This window comes from Pungitius pungitius, chromosome 12, assembly GCF_949316345.1.
Source record: "Pungitius pungitius chromosome 12, fPunPun2.1, whole genome shotgun sequence".
NCBI lineage: Eukaryota > Metazoa > Chordata > Actinopteri > Perciformes > Gasterosteidae > Pungitius > Pungitius pungitius.
The window spans coordinates 3,627,558-3,649,561 of NC_084911.1; the positions used below are offsets into that span (position 1 = coordinate 3,627,558).

Genomic DNA, 22,004 nt, shown 5'->3' on the forward strand with positions numbered 1-22,004 from the left:
CCGCCTTTATTCCACAATGATTACCCTTTCATTGGAAAGGCTGGTTCCCCTCCACTGTGCCCAAATCAAAAGCCTTGTACTATAAGAACAATTTGTTCCTGCCTTTAGAGGCCAATCATCATAATAAAACTGGCACCCCAGGAGGGGGTGGGGGGGGGGGGGCAGCCTGATGCTGCAAGCCAGCAATTAATAATGTCCGATGGAAGATAATTGAAATAAACTGGCACACGCGGTTTCAAATAAATGAAATATCCTTCGACATTTGGAACATAGTTTTTAGATTGGGTTTTTGCATTTAACTGAAAGATGAACACAACTTTTAGCAGAGGATCAAATGTCCCATAAGGATCCACCGAAACTCATCATCTGGAGGTAGTCTCTAATTATTTGGGTTTTATAACCCTGTAACTTCCATGTTTTGTTTGAGCTTTGCAGCTGGGTTTTTTTTTCAGATTAATCAGATTAAAATCTAAAGCTGCCCGCTGCCACCAAATGGCAGCGGTGTGTTCTCCTATTGTTCTCTAAACCCTAAGCGACCAGAAAAACCAGTTATAGCTGCTTTAAAGACGAGGTTCAACTTGCGTGTCCCTTCCTTCCTCCACAGTGGACATTTACACTGTGGAATACATGACAAATCAGTGGCAGTGTACGAGCCGCCATGCAGGCCCCGTCTCTGTGTGTGTGTGTCTGTGTGTGTGTGTGTGTGTGTGTGTGTGTGTGTAACGAGAGATGAAGCCATGTGGCTCAGGGGCCTTGAGCTTCAGTCCCCGTCGGGAGGAGGACGCAGACGTCGGGGACACTTGACGGAGTCCCCCGTGCTGGGAGCTCATGAAGAACAGACAATGTGTGCAGCTTTGCTGGAGGTGACTGTGGTCCTGAGCCAACAGTTGGATCCTAATGAAGACGCAGGGTATTTAACTGCAGGCGGTGTCTCAGCAACGAGGGACAAACTCCGGCCTCCGAGAGCGCGTGAGAGAAAATAGCATTTGTGAGATCAATGTGCTTTTCAACCAACTATGTGTGAATGTAATGGAAACAACTGATGTCAAAAGAATGAACATAAACTGCTAAATTTGGGGCTTAAAAATCTCGTTTGACACAACCGCCTCCCCCCAAAAAACTTTTACGCTCCTCGGCAGCTTTCGATCACACCACCTGATCTTCAGGAGGAGCAAGATGATGTCATGACAATCTCTGCACATTGACACGGTGCAAGATGAATGATTCATGGATGATTGGTTGTATTGATAATGGACTGTGCCATCTCCGACCCTCAGTCAGATGATCCACCACCACCGATCTTTGAAATAAAATCACTTCCATCATCCTTTCAGTCCTCTTGACTCGCGTGAGTGTCTGTGATTGGCCGAGATGCGGCCCTCACCTGATTGGCTGACAGCAGGAAAAGGGGCAGGTGGTGCGTGGAGATAAATAAAGAGCGCAGGCTTTGACAGGCACACTCACGTGCATGTTGCCATCGTCCTCCACCTCTACTGAAACTTAGCCCCAGCTGACATCCGAACGGTTCTCAGCTTTCACGCGCTGTCCTGTCCATCATGTCCTTCGAGGTGAAGGAGAAGACCGAGGTGCGTCTCGTTTTTTTGGGAGCGGCCGGAGTTGGGAAGACGGCCCTGATCCAGCGCTTTCTCAAAGACACCTTTGAACCCAAGCACCGGCGCACGGTGGAGGAGCTGCACAGGAAGGAGTACGAGGTGGCGGGTGTCAAAGTCACCATCAACATCATGGACACCAGCGGCAGCTACTCGTTCCCGGCCATGCGCAAACTCTCCATCCAGAGCAGCGACGCCTTCGCCCTGGTCTACGCCGTGGACGACCCCGCGTCCCTGGATGCGGTCAAGAGTCTGCGAGACGAGATCCTGGATGTCAAGGAGGACAAGTACACGCCCATCGTCGTGATAGGCAACAAGATAGACCGCCACGACGAGCGCCAGGTGTCCAGCGAGGACGCGCTGTCCACGGTGGCGCTGGAGTGGAACCACAGCTTCCTGGAGTCCTCCGCCAAGGACAACGTGAACGTGCGGGAGGCTTTCAGGGAGCTGCTCCAGCAGGCCAACCTGCCCAGCCGGTTCAGCCCGGCGCTGTGCCGGAGACGCGAGACCATCCCCAAGGAGAGCCCCCAAAGACCCCCTCTGAACAAGAACAACAGCTGCCTCATCGCGTAATGACGCGCGGCTGCACACTGCAGAGACAGAGTCGGGGTGAGGGGGGGGGGGGGGCGGGGGGGCACATACCAAGAGGCTTCAGACTCGGGTCTGTCAACTAATGCTACGGTGTAACCATGACAACTAGATCCTTACAGAGAGGAGAGCGCACGGTCGAGCCGTTTGAAGTGAGCGAATAATGAAACGCTCCAATCAGAGAGAAGCAGCATCATGCTGTGTGTAAATATAATAATGTCACACGAAGCATAACGCGGTGTGCTTTACGAGGTGAACAACAGAAAACATTGCGTTTATTGTGAATTATTGTGCAGCTCGTACTGAAACTAATATTTTGAAATACATTCTTACAGGTGGTGTTTTTTGGTCTCTTTGTGTCCGACTAATACATATTTTTGTTTGTAGAATGAAAATTTTGTATTCACAAAAAAATCCACAAAGACTAAGGAGATATTGGATAATCTTCTGCTGGAAAAAAAAACTCCTTTGCTAATAACTTCATTCACAAATGTAAACGTGGGGGGTTCAGAGCAAACCAAAAGAAAACGTGTGTGTTTATAAGTGATTTAAAAAAATGATAACGGTGTGTTTTAGAATAATAAGTTATCACAGCCAAATAAAGAACAAAACTAGACAGTTTGGAGCAAAGAACTTTTTCATTGTTGTGTGATGTCAGTTGTATTATAACAATTTGTTCTGTGTTGCCAAAAAGGATCAATTTGTACATTAAATGGCGTATTTGATGACACGTTTGTTATCTGGAGAACACAGCTGGTCTGACCTGAAATGTAAGTTTAAAAAAAGCCAACATGTCTGTGCTTGATTGTATCAATGATCCCTTAATAAATGGGTTATCCTGGTGAAAGTGAATTATGGATTTATTGTATTGATCTAACACATTGATTGCCTGAGCTCTGTTTTAATGAAAATTCTAATTTTCTCATTCTCACGATTCTCATTCTAATGAAAAATATATATAAAAAAGGGAACCAAAAAAAACGCTACTTCCTCAATGTCTGAATATATATTTACGATATTCTGCTGCCACATCAATCATGTTCTTTTATCTGACGGTTGTGAGAGAAAATACACAATTCAAATAACGTTGAGTTCATAAAAGTAAGATTCTCTCCGTGGAGGCAGAGTGGATCGGTTCCATGTCCTCTGAGGACTGGCAGCCACTAGATCCACCAGTTCTGAAGGCGAGCTGGAGACCACAAACACACTTCCTCTTTCCAAAGTTCACACACAAGGTGCATTGTCTCCACACAGTGGGACCAGGAAGTCACCTGCCAGCGTCCGATCCCCGGTTCCTCTTTGCGACCCGTTTAAACTCAAAGCTTTTGGGCACAGCTCACCTCCCCCGGGCTGCAGGACACGTCGCTCCTCTGCAGCTTCAGAGACTCCACTGAAGTCTCTGCTCCTAGACTTGGTCAAAGCTCCTCAGTGTTGTTCAGGTACCTGGGGAGTTTAGAACAAGTGTAAGATCTCGGACCGTCACACCCGGCTGGGGGGGGAGGGGGGGGGATGGGGTCCCACAGTGCTGAGGACCTCAAACGGTAGGCCTTCTCCTTTACACCACACACCTTCAGCAGCACCCGCTCTCATACAAGGACTGATTTCTTAATGTCACTCGTAAGCTAAGAGGAAGAGAAATCCAAATGTCCAATAAATTAAAAAAAATACATATTTGACGGAATGAATTCATTTGTCATGATTAGTCTTCTGGAGCTTTTCTAAAATGTTATGTGTTAATGTGAGAAACTACCTCACAACATCCGAGTGAACGTGGGTACCTCATCGAGTGGAGACGAGGCACAGCGAGGGGCAACGGTTTTATTTGAGTACACATTAACGAACGCTGCAGAGCTGCACAAACGGGCACATGCAGCTCCCAGGGACACACACACGCGGGGGAAAACGCAGTGCCGCTGAACGGAAAACACGCTTCTTCAAAATATATCATGTTAATTGAGGAGGAACAAAGCCTCAAAACATAAGAACACTTAATTGTGCACACGGTCCTGAGCAGGATGGAGGAAGACTCATTTCCTCCTAAGCAGCGCTCTGCAGATGATCATCTGGGTGCTGAATGCACACACCTCTGACATGTCCGTTAGTCCCAGTTATTAGTTGCACTTCAAAGATCAACCCTTAGTTCCACTAATCCGCTACATTCAGAAACTCAAATGTGGCTGCTGTGATGCAGTTAAATACCAGTTTGAGCGCTCAAAGACGTCGCGTAGAGTGGATTACGTTTGACAACCTGGAGCATTAAGACGAGGAAAACCCAGCGGGAACAAACCCCCCCCCCCAAAAAAAAGACTGTGCGGCTGTGTTCACCTCTCGTGGGTTGTAGTCGATACAAAACAAACAGGACCTTTTGGTATTTAATGCAATTCAGTCAGTGTACACAATCGTCTATTTATTAATGAGCACTATGTTCAGACTACAAATGGAGGATGTTATTAAAAGGGTCAGTCCATCCAGAATTAAGCAAACAATAGTTTTAATGAGAAAAATGAACCCAAATGTGTGTCATGTTATTGTTTCAGTATAAGTTAAACATTTGAACTTCACCTGTGGTGTTTACCGCTTCCACCTCAAATATTAAAATGCTCTCTGAATAATCCAAAGACCTCGTCGTTAAATACATTGTCAATTATTTGACCCACACGTTTGACTTTTCAAGAAAAACAACAACAAAAACATTTTGATAATTTGCATTGTAAGTCGAATGACATCAAACTCAAGTTTACTGCAGCATGAAACCAAAACTATCCTCCGAGATCCTTCCAACAGCAAGCAGGAAGGAAGGAACTCACCCCCTGAAACACACAATATAAAATGATGAGTCCTTCATTTTTAACAGTAGCACCACACATGGTGCAGAAACAGCTGCGTAGAAATGTAATCCGGGCACCAATGAGCACGCGTGTGCCCCCCCCCCCCCCCCTCTCAGAGCCTGAGACAGACATGCTCCTCTTCTCCATCGCAGCTGATGCTCAGTCACTAGTTATGAGGCAGCGCAGCGCATCACCCATTTAAATACAAAGCGTCTATTGTTCAAGTTGGAGAAGCGGCGAGGGGCCAAGAGCGCCGCCCGAGCGCGACAGGACGCGCCGCCGCAGCTCGCTCATCGTCGTTTCTCAAAAAGAACAAGGGGCACTTCTCAAACTCCGCAAAACCATTTTTTTTTTCTTTCACACCTTTGGTTGGAACTTCAATAACTTGGAGTGACTCGGACTACTCAAAACGCGCTTCGATGAATTCGCAAAAAAACATGTAACCCGACACAAGCACACGGAAAACATGGCGTCAGCGTGTTGATCTCCACAGCCCAGTGAGAGAGGGGGGTGGGTGGGGGCTCCGGCCCTCTAGTCGTCCACGGTGATGTTACGGAACAGGTAGGCCATGGACTCCCCGTTGTGGATGCGGCGGATGGCCTCGGCCAGGATCATGCTCACGTCCACCGTCTTGATTTTGGGACACTGCAGCTTCTGCACCTCGTGGGGGACGGTGTTGGTCACCACCACCTGAGGGCAGAGGGGAAGGGTTACCACGGCGACCGGTTGCCGAGCAATAGACGCAGCTTCTGAACCCGTCCACTAGGAGCCCCCCCACCACACCTCGTCGATGGCCGACTCCTCGATGAGGCGCGGGGCGTCGGCGGACAGCAGGCCGTGCGTGGCCATGATGTAGATCTTATAGGCGCCCCTCTCTTTCAGGATCTCGGCAGCCGCAACAAAGTCGCCCACGTCATCGATGATGTCATCCTGGAAGAAGGAAGCCCAGCTGATGAGTCAGCAGCGAGGAAAGCCAGGATTCTGCTGCACGTGAAAACTCGACAGTTGTTGTTTTGCTGAATGGAACATCGGTATGTTTCATATTTCGTATAGTTCATTTTTATAGAGCGAAAACTAAGTTCTATTTCTTAACCCACACTCGAGGTGGAGAGAGGCCTTTAACGAGGGGATCTTACCACGATGATGGCGATCCTCCCGCCCACGTCTCCGACTACCGTGATGGGAGGTTTCTCCTTGGCCATCATCACTGGAAAAGAAAGGCACCACGGGTCACGTGAGGGGAGGGGTCTGCGCGCCGCGCCGCGTCCAAAACACGCGTCAGCAGATTGGGTAAATTGGGTTGAGAGAAAAAGGTTTTTGCGATTTGGGAAAAGTCGAATGAAGTAAATAGCTTTGTCGAGTTTCTGTTGGATTAACATGATACTCTGATAAAAATGGCAATCGACAGTTTCAATTATCCCCTCCCCCCCCCACACACATATTGTACCCCACCTACCCTTAAGCAGCTTGAAATGCCAAACTAAATGAAATAAGGGTTTTCTACCCAGGATACCCAATCAGAGGGCGACGTACACACACACACACACACACACCGGCATATGGCAGCTGTCTGCATATGAACCGAAAGGGGACCAAACAGTCTCATTTCAGAGTGACCGACGAGGCTCCTTCATAAAACACACACACGTAGCGATGTTCTGGGGTCAGTCCTCAGTCGGGCATCGCTGCTGGCAGACACTACTTTTACATGCACACAACTCTCTGCGTGTGTCCCAGCAAGTCAAGCTGATTGGGAAGGAAAAAGAAAGAAAAAAAGGGTCCAAAGACGCAGAGACAGGAGGAGCATGCCCTGCACAGCCCTGTCTGTCTGAGTCAGACAACCGGGCAGTGTCCCATTCAGACGTTAATCTCTAATTACCAAAAGACAACAAGAGCCACGTTGTTAGCAGTGTGCGCACACACACACACACACACACACACACACACACACACACACACACACACACACACACACACACACACACACACACACACACACACACACACACGCGCGTGTGGCAAGTTCTTACAGCTGAGAAATGTGTGGTCAGATAACATGAAACTAGTTTAGGGTAGAACATTCATCAACGTTACCAAGACATTTAAAAAGACTAAATGGTTTTTTAAAAATGGGCAAATTTCAGCAACAATGTTAACGTTTTAAATATCATAAATAAGGTAGAATACTATAACTTTGATTTGAATTTAAATATAAGGCTAAAACATTACAAGATCCCAGTCGTTAAGTTTCTTCTTCCCACTTTTCAAAAGCATGCTTCGTCATCATCATCACCATCACATGCACTTAGGATCAAAAGGTCAACCAGCTTTTCAAGGAGTGGGTTTTGATGTGGATGCACAATGTGTCGATTGCCAAGATGAGTACAAAAAAAGTTCAACCAAAACAAATGCCGGGCATGGTTCTGCTTGGATTCATGGACTTTACTAAATGGGAATCAGAAGACCACACCAGAAAGGGGAGTTTGGACATCTTGGAGAACAACTTTCTGGAATCTTGGAGAGGCGCAGAGAAGTCGACATGCCACGCAAACACATTGGAAAAGGGCTTCGTTAAAGCACTAAAACATTCAGTGGGTGCTTTTTTTTGCTTCTTTTTTTTTCTCCTCTTCTCTCGTAAATTCCCCCATTCAAGAATCCAGACTGCGTTTCCACAAGACAAAAAACACAAACCCTTTGACGCATGCACCAATTTGAAGAGGAATCATTGCACAGTCAGATGGGAGTTGTGTTTACGGTCGTACTTGGGAGCTCTATGCCGGGGAACGGAGCTTGTTGTTTGCCTGCTATTACCAACAAATAAACACCACGTTAACACAAAAAATGCACAAATATTTGACATGACAAACACATGATGCCGAGACTCGGAAAATCCTCTTAGCGGGTCGAAGCGTTTTCGCGTCAAGAGTCGTTGTGGAACAACTTGTGTCTTTGTTTTTTTTTTAAATCAATTATCTGTTGCTGTTCCATAAGAGGATTTTTTAAGTCACGGGTGAGAATAAAAAACAAGATATATTTTTGTTGAAATAATTAAATGAACACACTGCTCACATTGGACGGAGTCATTTGCCAATGACACAATAATTCATTATTTCCATTGAGATCGCTTAACAGAGAATAAACACGGCAGAAATGTTCAAAGTAACGTTAAAGTATTTCTCATCAAAATATAAATAACGCCATGTGCCAAGAAATGGACCAGACTGCGGTTCTATGATATTTAAGCAAGTTAGGAGTTGCAGCCTGCGCGGGATGCAGCATGAGTCAATGTAGTGGATCTTTGGAATTAAAACATGCAACACAGGAAATCTATTTCTGAGAGTACGGTGGATGGTGAGAGTGAGGAACAGCGGAGTCATCAGCTCAAAACAGGTTTGCACACGAAGAAGCCGCGTTGGGTGGTTGGCCAGGGCGGAGAAGTGTGAATGAACCGAAGTTTTGGAAACTTCAAGCACAGAGGAGTTCAAACTTAGCGGGAACAACCAAAGATGTCGGGCTCAATTTGACCTCGGTATCACAAATAAAAAGCAATCCAAACGCTCAGAAACAATTAGCAGGGATACGTTTGCTGTAATAACATCAACCTGCCAAAAAAAAAAACAACAACAACCCAGAAGCGATCAGAATGTGTGTGTGTTTTTTTTTGTGGTTCTTACGAGGAAGCTCCAGGCCGGTGTGTCCCGTGGTGTTGCGCACGCACGGCGGCGAGTGTCTTCCGTCGGCCATGTCGGACTCGGAACACTGAGCCTCGCCGTGGATCACGGCCAGGCCCAAACGCAGGCGCTCAGCGTAGGACTGAGCCCTGGACACAAGCAGACACAGCACGCGCGCTTATCCACACACACATTGCAAACAGCACGCAGTGTAAAACAAACCCCCATAAAAGGGTCCCATTGAAATGTTACATTAACATGGAGGTTATGGTGAGTTTTATCCAGCGTTACCTCTTGGCCGCTGATGGGGACTTCGCCACAATGATGGCGTTTCTGTAATCAGGAATCTGACAAGGACCAAAAACAAATGTCAACGTGACGTCAGATTGATCTGGTTTAACGGCGGGGGGGGGGGGATTCAACACGACTTGACTCAAACTACCCAACCTCTTCTTGGATGTACTGAATCAAGAAAGGGGAGGCACGCAAATTGTCCACCGGAAAGCTGAAGAAGCCCTGGATCTCCTTCTGGTGCAGGTCCATGGTGATGATGTGCGTTAATCCTTCGGAGAAGAAGATGAACATTACGATCGTTGTCGCGATTAAGAAAAAAAAAAAAAGGGAAATCAAATGAATCCCTGCAAAGACGAGGCAACAAACATGCACACAAATCACAGGTTGAGATTTTACCTGCTTTTGCCAGCATAGACGCTAACAACTTGCTCACTATTGAGCCCCTCTTCCTCATCTTGCACTGTTTGCTGTAGGGGAAGTAAGGAATCACTCCAATGATGTTCTTCGCGCATGACGTCTTTAGGGCGTAGGCCATGACCAGCAGCTCCATGATCGCTGTGTTAACATCTCTGGCGGGGGGGGGGGAAGAGACAGACATTTAAAGTGATATAAAATCTTTGCCAGAAAGTTGCACTGAAGTGTAGGTTAACCTCACCTCGGTATGGTCTGGATGATGAAGATCGTTTGTCCCCGGACTGATTCTTTCACATCCACTCTGGTTTCTATTGTGATGGAAAAAATTAGTTCAGGGGGGGGGCCTCGTTTCCTCTTGTTAAGCCTGGTGGCAGCTGGGTGATCAGTTAATTACTTTAAACAAATCCCCAAAACAAAGATAAGCGACTTGATAGAATATTACAGTAAAACATCCACATCCTCACGTTGTAGTATCCACATCCACAGCTAGTTGTAAGTATTCCCCCTCACCTCGGTTTGACTCCTGGAAGACCACAGACTTCCCCAGTTCAACTCCCAGCCGCCTGTGAGGGGAGCACACGTTTAACGATCGGGGCATTTCCTCATGCATTCGTTCATTCAAGGGTTCATTAAAGAAGAACTGGCCAGAAAGGCTCAGCTGTGCTTACTCTGTTATCTTCTTGGCCAATTCCGTGCACGCTACAGAGGAGTTTGCGGAAAAGACGCGATATCCACTTTTTGCGATATTCATTCTTGCACTTGTTGTGGTTTATGTCGCAGACACTGGAAGCATCGGCGCCTGTAATCGATACGCCAGCAATTTGTGTTTCCGACTTTCTTCTTATGGCGTTGTGAGCTAACTAGCCAGTCAAGCTAGCTAGCTAGCTAGCTGGCTAGCTCTCTCTTTTTTAGCGGTCAACTAGCCGCGGGTTGAGCTAACTACACAAAATACCCCCTGGTGTGTGTGACGTACACTAAGCTACCACACAGCAAAAAGGGATATTTTAATAACGGTCTTACTTCTTCCGATTTGTCCAGATGTTTGAGAACAAACGGCTGTTAGTTGTGTAGCATCGGAGGCGTCCAATGAGTCTCTCGTGTTCTTCTTCTTCTTCTTTAATTCAGCGGCAGACTTCAGATCAAACGTTTACGGTGCATGCCGCCACCTACCGTCCCGGAGAGTACGCTTTCTAGAAGGTTTTGCAAAAAAAGTTAAATATTATTGTTGTTGTTTTTGCTATTACCTATAATACTAATAACAACGGAGCCATGCGGCTTTCCACTTCGACTTCTGTTTAAAAGTAGTGACCCTCTGGTGCCTTGAAACAATGCAGACTTAGGGCATTTTCACATGGACTTTACTTTTACTTTTCAGAACTGGAGGTTGCAATCTTGTTTTTTGATCATAATTCAAAGTATTAGACTGATTCAACTTTCGGCGTCACAAGGACAATAGAAGAAACGCTATTAGGATGCATATCTGTTAGAAAAAGTCAACGGAGGATTATGTATTTGCCTGCAATCTGCAACCCGAACACTGGATGCCACTAAAGGTAACACTGCGCTTGTGTAAACAAGGGAAGGCAGGTAGCTGTAAATCCCCCAGGCATAAAGAAACAATCGGAAGTCATCAATCGCATTGATCGTCATTTGAGAAGTTTTAAACTTCCACTGACGCGATCCTCTCCATAAACGGCCCTGGATGGGCCAATGGGAGGTTGCGTAGGTGGGGTTTAACACGTGCACACGACCAAGGCGAGTACGAGCCCGCCCACCAGGCTCCGTTACGTGAGCAACGTGCGTCGAATGGCAGTAAACAGGTGACGTCAGAGCTGCATGAAGTTAGTCAGCCAAGTAAACAAAACCGGATAGGTCTTTATTAGCCTTCAAATAAAATAAAGATGCGTCTATATTGATTGGCATCAAAAAGGGATAACGTTAGACACAACATCAATATACATACATACATGCCTACATGCATACATGAATACGTAGATTATGTTAAATGTGATCTAGTCTATGCTATTGAGTAAGTGAACACTAAACAGGTCCCTGAATTGTTCTCTACTATTTTGTTGTTAGAAGATTTCATATAAATATGTTTTTTATACTTTAAAATGTTTTGAACTACGTCATTTTCTGGATAATAAATCAGACATTACAGACCCAATGCATATTTTTTTATGCGTACCATCTGGGAAGAGAAGAAATATTTGACTGCCCGTTATGACAATAAAACAAAAATACATTTATATACATTCTATCGACTTTCTTTACGAAGCGTTGCGGCAGACACGACCTTTATTTTGAAAATATCAGCCGGAATGGCTTCTTCCTATTCCTGCTGGCTTGCTGCTTGTGGAGAGCCTGGCTAGGGGAGAGAACCGTGGGAGAATGTAGAATACCTATGACAAGATAAAGACAAGTAAAGTTTAGGATTGATAAACATCGGGCGGCGTGGACGCAACAAACCGAACAGGTAGGTGAGCGCCTTGCCTTGCTTGCGTCATTTATTCTCGCCGGTCTCGGCTGCTGTTAAACACCGAAAAATGGAGGTGAAATGCGGTCCAGTCATGAGGAGGCTGCACAAAACACTGAATAAACAACGAGAACGGCAACAACAACAACAACAACAACAAGAACTGAAGCGACGGGGACTGTGCAGAGCGGACCGAGACCGGAAGCGGCGCAGGGAATCACGTCCAGAGAGCGGGCTCCTTCGTTAGCACAGATCGGTGTATGGAGGCTCATGGAGGACCCGAGGGACAATGTGACACAGTAGTTTGAGCAGGGTTAAAGGTGCAAGGTCTCAAATCACGGGTCCTTATCTCATATAGAAGAATCGTCGTTTATTATAAAGTGTATTGCGGTTTGAAATGGCACATGTAGCATGATTTTGTTCTTTTAAAAAAAACATTTTTTTATTTTTTTACTACAGGTATCACCAGCAGCGTGGCAACATCTCTTCTCTCCCCTGGCTCTCCAGCGTGTAAGGACGCGTGCATCATATCTGTAGTCACCCAGTGCCTCAATTCCCTTTTATAAAACTCACACCAGCAGCACAGGAGAAGGACGACTTTTAGCGATCTGTTGAGTTCATCCCAGCTTCTGATAAGTCTGAACCCGCCAAAGTCTTCACCCGCGTCACTCCCTCCTCACACCGTGGTCGTTCCGCCTTAAACATCTGCAAAGACTGCTCCGCACCGCCATGGCCTCCATCACCTCCGAGCCGGAGATCCCAGACAACCACAGGGAGAGCTGGCTGGCGCTGCTCTCCGCCGCCGAGTCGTACTGCCAAAAGTCGGGCAGCGACCTGGCAATAATCACGGCGTGCAAGAAGTTCCGGACGCTGGCCGGAGACGGGACCAGGAAGCGGGAGAGCGCCGGCGTCTTTCCGAAGGAGTGCGATTTCTCCTACAGCGTGTGGGGTCAGGGCTTCCTGGCGGAGTCGGCGCGCCGTTACGTGGACGACATCGGCGTGTTGCACTCCACGACCATGCTGACGGCCCAGAAGCACACGCGCCAGGCGGGGAGAGAGGGCGGGACCAAACCGCCAGCCGACCTGACCACCGACCCCGGCACCAGAGGGGTGAGTGACCCGGCTTGTGACACACCCCCCCCCCCCCCCCCCCCCCCCCCCCAAAAAAAAATGTTTCCCTTCATCTCATTTTACGTTGTTCCTGAAGAGCTTTGCAGGCGACGGCGTGGTGGGCGGAGTCAGTCCCGGTAACAGACTGTATTCCCAAAGCTACCCGTCCATCTACAGCTCGGCAGCCGCGGCCGGGCCGGGCGGCGGGCAGAACCCTGAGGCGGAGCGGGAGAAGTGCGTCCGGGAGGCCGAGGAGAGCAGGCAGCGCGCCGGCATCCCGGACCTGGAGGAAGAGTGCGAGGACGAGGACGAAGAGGAGGACATGGACGAGAGGAGGCCTTACGGGAACGAAAGCGCCGGTGAGGAGCGACCCGGTTGCGACCCGCTTTGTGCGTCCCTCCTCTGACGGGGCTTTCTCAACCACTCTGCCCCCCAGGTGTCTTCTCCATGGACGAGGACTCTCTGTCTCGGGACTGCGAGCCGTTCTTCGAGTCCGACGGGGAGGAGGAGAGCACCGACGGTAACTATGGGCCTTACGGCCGTCGCGCACTTGCCAGTCCACCTCAGTGCACCAACGCTGTTTCTCCCTCCCCCCCCCCCCCCCCCCCACCCTCCGCCTGCCACAGGCTCCATGAGCGAGGACGCTCCCCCGCCGCCGCTGCCGGCGGCGCGCGGCATGGCCATGGGTCAGGCTTCGTTCGCGGCCCGCCACGCCCACTCCCTGGCCATGGCGCGCTCCCTGCCCGTGTCGGTGCCCGTGTGGGGCTGCGGAGGAACCAGGGCTCAAGGAGAGAACAACAGCGGGGAGCGGGTGAGCGCGCGTCCTCGGTTGATTTAAAAATGAAGCCGGCATATTTTTAATGAGGGGTGGATCGCCGTGGTAACCTATTCAACTTTGGAGCAGGTTAACTTTAGAAGTGATCAGGTGGTGTAAGAATGATAACTATACAGTCGGGGCTTTCAGTGTTTGGACTCTGACCCCATTCTTTCTTTACCAAAGGATTTGAACGGAAACCGTCAATATTTGGTTGAAATTTAGACTTTCATCTTCAATTCAATACATACAACAAAAGCAGCTCAGAAATAACGACCATTTTAACACAGCCGTCCCATGTTTTGAGAGGCTCTGAAGTAACTGGACCATTGTTTGCCGATGGACCAGTTTAACCAGTTTGCATCGTCATATAAAAGCAAAGAATTTATGATTAAGCAAGCTCTTGTTGTTGTTTTTTTAAATATCAGTTGACATATTTCATGCCCTATTCAGTTCTCAGTATCCGGATCTGCAGACTAATGACCACAACCCCTGCATTAGTTCATGGTCATGACCGGCTGATACTTTCCACTAGAAGTCAGCGTAACAACTTATTACACAAGATTGCTACTTTTTTCTTCATTTCTGTTGGGATTTTGTTCTTTTTAAACCACCTGGTTATGTAAAAGTCTGTTGATGTGACAGCCACGGTTCCACGTTAACATGCAGTCATCCCCCCCCCCCCCCCCCCCGTGTGTGTGTGTTCCTCCCTCAGATGGGCGTTGCTGATCTGGACCACATCGCCGCCAGCATGAAGGCCCTGTTGGCCCCCAGAGCCACTGACGGGACTGAGATGTTCGGGGCCCTGCCTCGGCCCCGCCTCAACACGGGGGACTTCCCCCTGAAGCACTGAGCGGGCGAGTGGAGGGAATGAGGCGAGTGGAAGGAAGGAGGTGACGGTCATCATTAAAAAGGAGAGATTGGCCGGCGGGATGTGAAACAGTGTTAAAAGCTAGCTGCTCCGTTTATTTCCCCCTCCAACCAAAATGTACCGCACTTGCTTTGAGGAAGAAAAAAAAAAACAGAAATGTTGTGAACACTAATACCTTTTTTTTTAAATCCACATTACACCCTTTCCTCACTACACGTACCACAGTACCAGCTTCTTCACACGCCCACAACACTACATCGGAGTTGGCCGACAGCACTGAGCATCATGAGCACTAAAATGGTGGATCTGAAACTTGAATCAGTTCAAAGGAACAGTGTAAACATCACTATTTTTTTTTTTGTGCGAGAAGTTTGGAGCTACACTTGGGAGCTGCTTAGCTTAGCTTAGCTTAGCATGGATTGGGAGCAAAGGGAAACAACAGGCCTGGATTTCTAATGATGTTGAAAAATACACCGGCCACTAAAAAATCACGTTACATCATACTTTTGGTACACAAGTGCCAGTGTAAACTAATAAGTTGCGTCCTCAAATTTCTTTTCTTGCAAAGTGTTGGTAGTATTTTTGGAGCCAGACTAGGGGCTAGCCTCGCTTCCTGTCATTATGCTAAGCTAAGCATCTGGCTGCAGTTTTAGCATTAGCACGGGAGCCTGCGATGGTCACATGGGCGTCTGGCCCGCCTCGCTCACCGAGGAAATAAACCAACAGGCCATTTATTTGTGTTTTACATCCCCCACAGAAATACAACATATTCCTTCGAAACCAGAGAAACGGTTGACTTAACATGAAGCTTGTGGCTTTTCCAAATGTTATTGGAGGACCGCCTCCTAACACGCCGACTTGTACTTTTATTTTTGCCAATGAATGACTGATGGAATGATTGTAACTCCAACACTGAGTTAACGGTTAGTCCAGATATCTTGTTAAAATGACTGATTTGAATGAGTAAGTGACTATATGAGAGAGAGCGAGAGAGTGATGGGTTGGTTTTAAAGAAAACAAATGTCTGTCTCTGACATTTTCAAAAGAAATCAATGTTCTGTTTAGTAGGTCATGTTTCAAATAAAGGAGCAACACCAAGAGAAAGAAGGACTTGTCGCGTCTTTGTGTTGCGCTGTAATGTCATCAGAGGCCTCTAGAGGGCCTCACTACTCTACTAAGGGAAGAAAAGGAGTTGACGTCTGACTTGCCGTATCACGCAAGAATAATGCAGTCCATTTACATAATGGTTGTATTTATTGACTACATTAAGCACATATAAAAAGATGCCTTAGTTAAACAAGCACTCCAGTACATGCATTTTACAAAATCATACAAGGGCTATTGTAAACTGAGTTAAATAAAATAAATACACGCAGGATAGTAAATAAAAGGAGTAGCCGTCTTGGTCTACAGTATGAGATGAACAAGCTTCCTTCATGCAACCACAGAAAGTAAATGTCACAACGTGCTTCGGTTCTGCTTTGAAGCTCCAACCTTTGTTCCCCAAACTTCTCAAACTCTCCACCTCCCTCCTGACTCTTCTCCTCCCCCCCCACCCCCCCCCACACACAGATTTACACCGTAAACCGCCCGGGCCTTCACGCTCCACCCTTTCCCAGCTCACTGATCCCGCTTCCGAAGGAGGCAGAACGAATTTGTGCCGATCCAGAAGGCCGGGAAGATCTTCTCCTGAATGTTGGCCTTGAACTTGTGAATCAGCCGGACCTCCCGCTCGCCCTCGCCCTCCACCGCCAGCAGCTTGATGACGCCGGCGGGCTGGTCCACGTAAACGCCCATGGTGGAGGACGGGGGCAGCTGGACGTCCACGTTGTCGCTGTTGTGCCAGACCTGGTAGCAGGAGCCGGACCAGCCCGCGCCCCACGAGCTGTCGTTCTCCCCGAGGCCGCACGCGCCCCGGGCGTCCTGGGTCTTGCGCGGCGCGCTCTCCAGGACCGCGCCGATCACCACCCAGCCGTCGTAGTCCACCTCCCAGTACCCCCGGTAGCCCATTATGCCTTCTTTACACAGCACCTGGAGGAAGGCAGGAGGCACACGTGGTGGGGGGGGGGGAAATGAGGCGGAACTCGAGTACAAAGTCCCAAAAGGGGGGACGTGGGTTTGGGTTTCTGGAGGTCAATGTGTGTATTTTGGGCTGCGTGGATCAGACATTGTGGACAGATGTATCTCTCGCATGTAGGCTTTTACTTTAGTCAAGGTGCACCATGTTTTTTCCTACAGGCCAAGGAGAGCAGACCAGGGCTTAAGGGTCTTAAAAGGAGGAATGTCTTACAGAAAGTTTGAGGAGAAATAAAACGTTGGGGCATGTGAAGGCGTTGTAGATGAACCTGAACACGAGAACTATGTCAATCAATTACTACATCCACATTAAATGGATGGGCACTTATTTTAAAATTCACTTTTTATTTTTTTCAAAGATTCCTTAGAAAAGCCCTTTTGTTGCTTATTTTTATCTTATACGATTGTAAACTGAATGCTTTTGTTTTTTTCTCCAACACAAAGAGTTTGACGTTAAAATCTGGGAAATGATGAGGAGCATTTTATTAACATTTTTTGTGATTCTTCTGAATGAGATATTTGAAAATAGATTGCGCAGACTCTTGTTCAGTTCTTGTTACCATTGACGATTGTCAAATCCTCCTGATGAAGCTCCCGAGGGGCTGAAACATGTAGTGTGTGTGTGTGTGTGTGTGTGTGTGCGCGCTGTACCTGTGGGGAGTGTTCATATCTTTCGGGCCTGGTGGGATACGGGCAGACGGCTTCGGACGTTCGGGCCACCTTGGATCCTCCCTCCGAAATCCACAGCAGCTTCTGTGCGGTTCTTTCGTCTAGAGAGAACGGGAGCCAATCTGAGAGAAGAGATACGAGAGAGGACGAGGATGAGAGGCATCGAGGACGCCACCTGAAGGGGAGGAAGGTCTGTCCACACAAATCAGTAAACCCTCATTTTAGATTGAATGTCTTGTTTTGAAGTTTGAATGTGACCTAACCGAACGGGGAACGTTGACAGTTGCTTCCTAACTGGATGCAATTTCGATTTTCTTTTTTTTTGTTCAAATGAGAAATGGAGGATCCAGTTCAACTGTGCTATTTAGAAATAGTAACAATCACGCAGACTGTGGTCCTTCTCGCTTGTTTTCTTTTCTACTCAAAAATGAATTCATGAAAAAGACAATTCAACTTTACACACGACATCCCCCCCCCCCCCTCCCGTTCACGTTACATCTTTATTTGGCATTTTTTTATAGAGTGGTAAAAAAATACCGCACATTTCATGAAGTCAGCCCTGGTGGTGGGTTCGGGGATATTTGGCTCATATGGAGGTGGCTGATTCTCTGAGGCGACAGATGGACAGAACAAAATAGTTAGCAGGAAATACTCTGTGGTCGAGTGGATGTTCACGCTTCACGTAGTGGAATTCTTTATCCCACAAACAGCAGCGTTGATATTTACCTTCTGCTGCACGGCTGTTTTTTCTTCCTGCAAAAGAGAAAATAAAAGTTCCTTCGGCTGCATTTATGTGAAGAGACAATAGATACGGTGTTTGCTGACATATTTATTTAGTATTTATGGATACTATATTATCTCTACAAGTCAAAATAAAACAATACCAGGGACAACAGTACAAATTGTACAACCTAAATACATTTCTTAAAAGAGAATCTATGTGCCACAGCTTCACGGTCTTCAGATGAACTTGTTCCACACATTTCTTTAAACACCCAACACTTTCCAAGGTGGCGCCGGGCCGTGTCTGTGAGCCGCTTTAAATCTTCTCATCTTTCTCCGTAGCCTCCCCCCATCGGCGCTTGTGTCGGGCTGCCATTCATCGACGGAGGACCCTGCTCCCCCCGCCCACCCCTCCACCCCCACGTACAGTAGATCCCGCAGCAGCATGCGGGCAATGTCGGCTCCGCTCTGACTCACCGAGTCTTGGGTTTCAGCTCAAGGAATCCGGAGGCCGGATCATCCTTGTGAGCGGGACACACATCACGGGCCCGCTGACAGCAGCGAGTCGTATTCTAAGGACACGGTGCCGTTGGGGGGAGGGGGGGGGGGTTGTGTTATAACTTCTTTTTGTCTGTTCCTCCTCCAGTTCGTTGCTCCTCTGACATTCAGAGAAATCTCTGATCCAATACTGGCCGGCCAGGTCAAGCGTGAGTGAGTCATTCTCGCTCAAGTTACGGTTTCTCACATTTCACACCGATAACCAGCTCATCGTTCAGGCTGTTACATCACCACGGGGGCTTAATGCTGTGTCCTTTGCTATTGCCAAAATTAGAAAGAACAGCTTCAATTTTGTTGCTTCCATATAAGGACGCTTCTTATAAGACGTTTCCCCAACCACTCCTTTTTTAACGTTCAAAATAGCAATTTGTTAAACGCACCCAACATTGCATATTTGTAAAGTTGCATGGTAGAAGCAAATGGAAAAATTCCTAATGATCTTGTTTTTTTGCGCTTCCCTTTTCCCTGAAGTCCGACTTACTTTATGTCTTCTCGAAGGGGGCACGATTTAATGGCCTCTTGTGGCGTGGTCACAGATACCGACTGACTCACGACTGCAGTTACGCGAGCTGCCGTGTGCAAACCCCATGGTGACACCCGTGGCCACGATCATTCATGCTGGAATAAAACTATCAACATGGCAAATGAAGCCGGACCGCGGCGGGTTTGATCCCTGCAGCTTTTTACCGCCGCTTCACAACCCCCATCGGTGGCGGTCCAGTTAAACACGAGGGGCTCATTCCAAACTCAAATGCAAGGCGCAATCGTTCTCAGTTTCAGGTTCGCGCAACACAGATGAGAACAGAAGAGGAGAGCCAGCCCTTTCAGGTGGGATGATTTATTCCTGCGGCATGCCAGAGGAAACCCAGCCTGAGTGACCCTCGGGCAGCATGGCAACCCCGGGGGAGGACGGACTCGGGGCTGGTATAACATCTGCCGTCGTCGGATGTGATCGAGTGGACGCCATTCCTTTCCCTGCGCGCCCTTCTAATTGTGGCTAATGTGTCGTGAGGGGGGCCCCAGCTTTGAAGCCTTTTTGGCTGTCAAGGCCGAGATCCTCGGCTCCCCCTTTAAAGTCTGAAATGCCCCACCGTCATTCGAAAATCGTCGAAGGCAAGGACAATAAACAAACAATTCCAGAAAAAACGACTGAGCACGATGAATTATTAATTGGACCACAATGAGGCCTGCGGTCTAAATACAGAGCGGGTCGGAGTTTGGACATTGTCCGCATGTTCAGCAGCGAGAAGAAGCATTTGGCAGGACGGAAAGCGACGGTAACGCAGCCTTTGGGAACGCTTGGTGACAGATCACACAATTTGTCTCGTCGCACATAAGGCAACGCAGCGGGTGGCACGGGATGAAAGAGACGCCTCGCCGAACAGCGCCGGGTTCAAAGGACTCACCGAGGACAGATGGATGTACAAAATATCCGTGTTTCTGACTTCGAACTGAGGGCAATCAAGCAGTCACAAGAAGTGACCTTGTGTTAAAACCTGGATTGAGATATTAGCCAGGCAGTAAATCTGGGGGATTGGAGAGAGGCCAGCTCTGAGGCTGCTCTGAGGAGGCTAAGCCCCGACGGATGCCCGTCCACGCACAGCGGTATCAACGGGAAAGCCCCGAGGAGATAAACAGATCACGGTAATAGACACGGACGAAGCAATGAGGGGTGAGGCATTGAACTATTGTATGAAATACCCCTTCAGAATTAAGTCGAGCATATTGGAGCTTGTTGGGAGACTGACCAAACGGAAGAACCAAGTTGGATCAGAGTTTAACTTCCAAAGACGGGTTTCTACGTGGATTCACATCAACGCCCAAAGGTCAACGCCGCTTCTTAATGAGGGCTGCACGAGTTGAGACGGCGATTTTAGATCGTTTTCCCTCCCCAAATTCCCATCTCAGTGGGACAGAGCTACCTTATCCGTGCAGATCAGGTTCGTAGGATCCCACTGAGACAGCAAGATCCGGAGTATAGTAAAAGATTCAGTGGAGGCAGAGAGATGAGCATCCTTGGCCCGGTTCCCATCTCATCCATCGGGTTCCTGTCAAGACTCCCTGCGGGAAGCCGCGCGCACATGTGATGTGGAGATGCCAAGTCGATAAAGCACATTGAGAGACGAGGTGGTCAAGGATTCTGGGAAAACGAATTCAAGAGAAAAGAAGGGCCCAGAGGGCTGGGACAAAAACAAATGGCGCCAATCCATAAAATGTTAACCTGCAGAAGGTTTTTTGAGTTATGGACCAGGAGACACTAAGCTTTGATTCCGAGCACCCAGACAGAAGCAAGGCACGATACCTGCAGCAGTGGAAGAGACGAGAAAGGCGTCTCGATTGGGAGACGAGAATTTGCAGATGAGGCTTTGACATTACCAGGAATTTTGTAAGAGACAGCACAAGCTCGGAAGAAACCATAGCCGTCGCTCTAGAGATTTGATCCCGCGTCTTGTCAAACGTGACTAATGAGCCGGAGAAAAAATGCCGGGATCCAAAGTGAGGTGCACAGCGACGAATTAACATTAAACATTAAAATGAACCCCACATGATGAAAACTGATAATGAAAACAAACAAATACGTTGCACCTGCTATGTTTGAATGTCTCTGTAGTTAATGCACATTTATTTCTCTCACTGTGAAATCTGGACATTTGCAAATACGGAAACCAAAAAAAGACAGAAAGACCCAACATTTTTGATTGTCAGTGCACGATAAACGAGAAAGAAATACTACAAACAACGACTTACCGGTACTTTCTTTAATCTATTAGAAAATAGCCATTTTGTTTTTAATGATAAGAGATAATCCGGTGTTTCTTTCACTCTCGCGGCATGACGTCCCTCGCAGGTCCCCCCCGTACAGAGACCCGGGAGGGGGGGGGGGCGGTTTCTTACCTGCTTTCTTGGGCACAGGCATGATTCCCTTGGTGTTTGGCTGTTTGGCTGTTTGGCATCAAAGGTCTAGTGACAGTAGTGAGGGGCTGCGTCTCTGGAGGGTCCCTCTTATTGAGGAAGAAAATGAGGAAGGGCGGGAGGGTCTGGGAGGTGGGGTTCGGGGGGGGGGGGGGGGGGGGGGGCGGGGGTGAGAAGCGGTTGCCCAAAGGGATGGTCCTGTCACATGAAACTGCAGATCATTTCTGGGGATCAGAGAGTTGGAGACGAGCAGATACCCGGCATATCCCAAGAACGCTTTTCCATGTGCATCCGCATGGAGCAACATTTATGGGGTGTAACAGCAACATGACTTATGTAAGATGATTTTGTTGCTGTGTGGGGTTCAAAGGTGGAGTTCACGTGTC

At 48.0% G+C, this 22,004-nt stretch overlaps 4 protein-coding genes across 7 annotated transcripts; 2 read left to right on the plus strand and 2 right to left on the minus strand.

Moving 5' to 3' along the window:
• The first annotated feature begins 1,425 nt into the window (after positions 1-1,425).
• LOC119219822 (ras-related protein Rap-1b-like) lies at positions 1,426-2,208 on the plus strand. The gene has a single exon (XM_037475242.2). It carries the CDS (start codon positions 1,557-1,559, stop codon positions 2,181-2,183), a length of 627 nt encoding a protein of 208 aa, XP_037331139.2. The 5' UTR covers positions 1,426-1,556; the 3' UTR covers positions 2,184-2,208.
• Positions 2,209-4,557: 2,349 nt separating this feature from the next.
• On the minus strand, positions 4,558-10,569 carry prpsap1 (phosphoribosyl pyrophosphate synthetase-associated protein 1). 3 transcript variants are annotated; one of them, XM_037475657.2, is made up of 12 exons: positions 10,426-10,569; positions 10,074-10,204; positions 9,916-9,968; positions 9,647-9,713; positions 9,388-9,560; positions 9,145-9,260; positions 8,989-9,044; positions 8,701-8,846; positions 7,789-7,830; positions 6,163-6,233; positions 5,810-5,956; positions 4,558-5,716 (listed from the first exon to the last, which is right to left on the minus strand). In XM_037475657.2, exons 2-12 carry the CDS (start codon positions 10,154-10,156, stop codon positions 5,558-5,560), a joined length of 1,113 nt encoding a protein of 370 aa, XP_037331554.1. In that variant the 5' UTR covers positions 10,157-10,204; positions 10,426-10,569; the 3' UTR covers positions 4,558-5,557. The 3 variants fall into 3 exon arrangements, with proteins under 3 accessions (XP_037331554.1, XP_062421758.1, XP_037331555.1); XM_062565774.1 differs by having other exon boundaries at positions 10,074-10,537; XM_037475658.2 differs by lacking the exon at positions 7,789-7,830 and having other exon boundaries at positions 10,074-10,535.
• A 1,048-nt stretch (positions 10,570-11,617) lies between these two features.
• akt1s1 (AKT1 substrate 1 (proline-rich)) lies at positions 11,618-14,859 on the plus strand. The gene is made up of 6 exons (XM_037475661.2): positions 11,618-11,884; positions 12,344-12,994; positions 13,092-13,353; positions 13,431-13,514; positions 13,621-13,805; positions 14,524-14,859. The coding sequence occupies exons 2-6, from the start codon at positions 12,614-12,616 to the stop codon at positions 14,659-14,661; spliced, it is 1,050 nt and encodes a 349-aa protein (XP_037331558.2). The 5' UTR covers positions 11,618-11,884; positions 12,344-12,613; the 3' UTR covers positions 14,662-14,859.
• Positions 14,860-15,920: 1,061 nt separating this feature from the next.
• Positions 15,921-21,706, minus strand: zgc:195001 (uncharacterized protein LOC567531 homolog). Of its 2 annotated transcripts, XM_037475223.2 has the most exons (5): positions 21,601-21,706; positions 18,151-18,177; positions 17,967-18,032; positions 17,407-17,546; positions 15,921-16,710 (listed from the first exon to the last, which is right to left on the minus strand). In XM_037475223.2, the coding sequence occupies exons 1-5, from the start codon at positions 21,620-21,622 to the stop codon at positions 16,300-16,302; spliced, it is 666 nt and encodes a 221-aa protein (XP_037331120.2). In that variant the 5' UTR covers positions 21,623-21,706; the 3' UTR covers positions 15,921-16,299. The 2 variants fall into 2 exon arrangements, with proteins under 2 accessions (XP_037331120.2, XP_037331121.2); XM_037475224.2 differs by lacking the exons at positions 17,967-18,032; positions 18,151-18,177 and having other exon boundaries at positions 21,601-21,643.
• Positions 21,707-22,004: the final 298 nt, after the last annotated feature.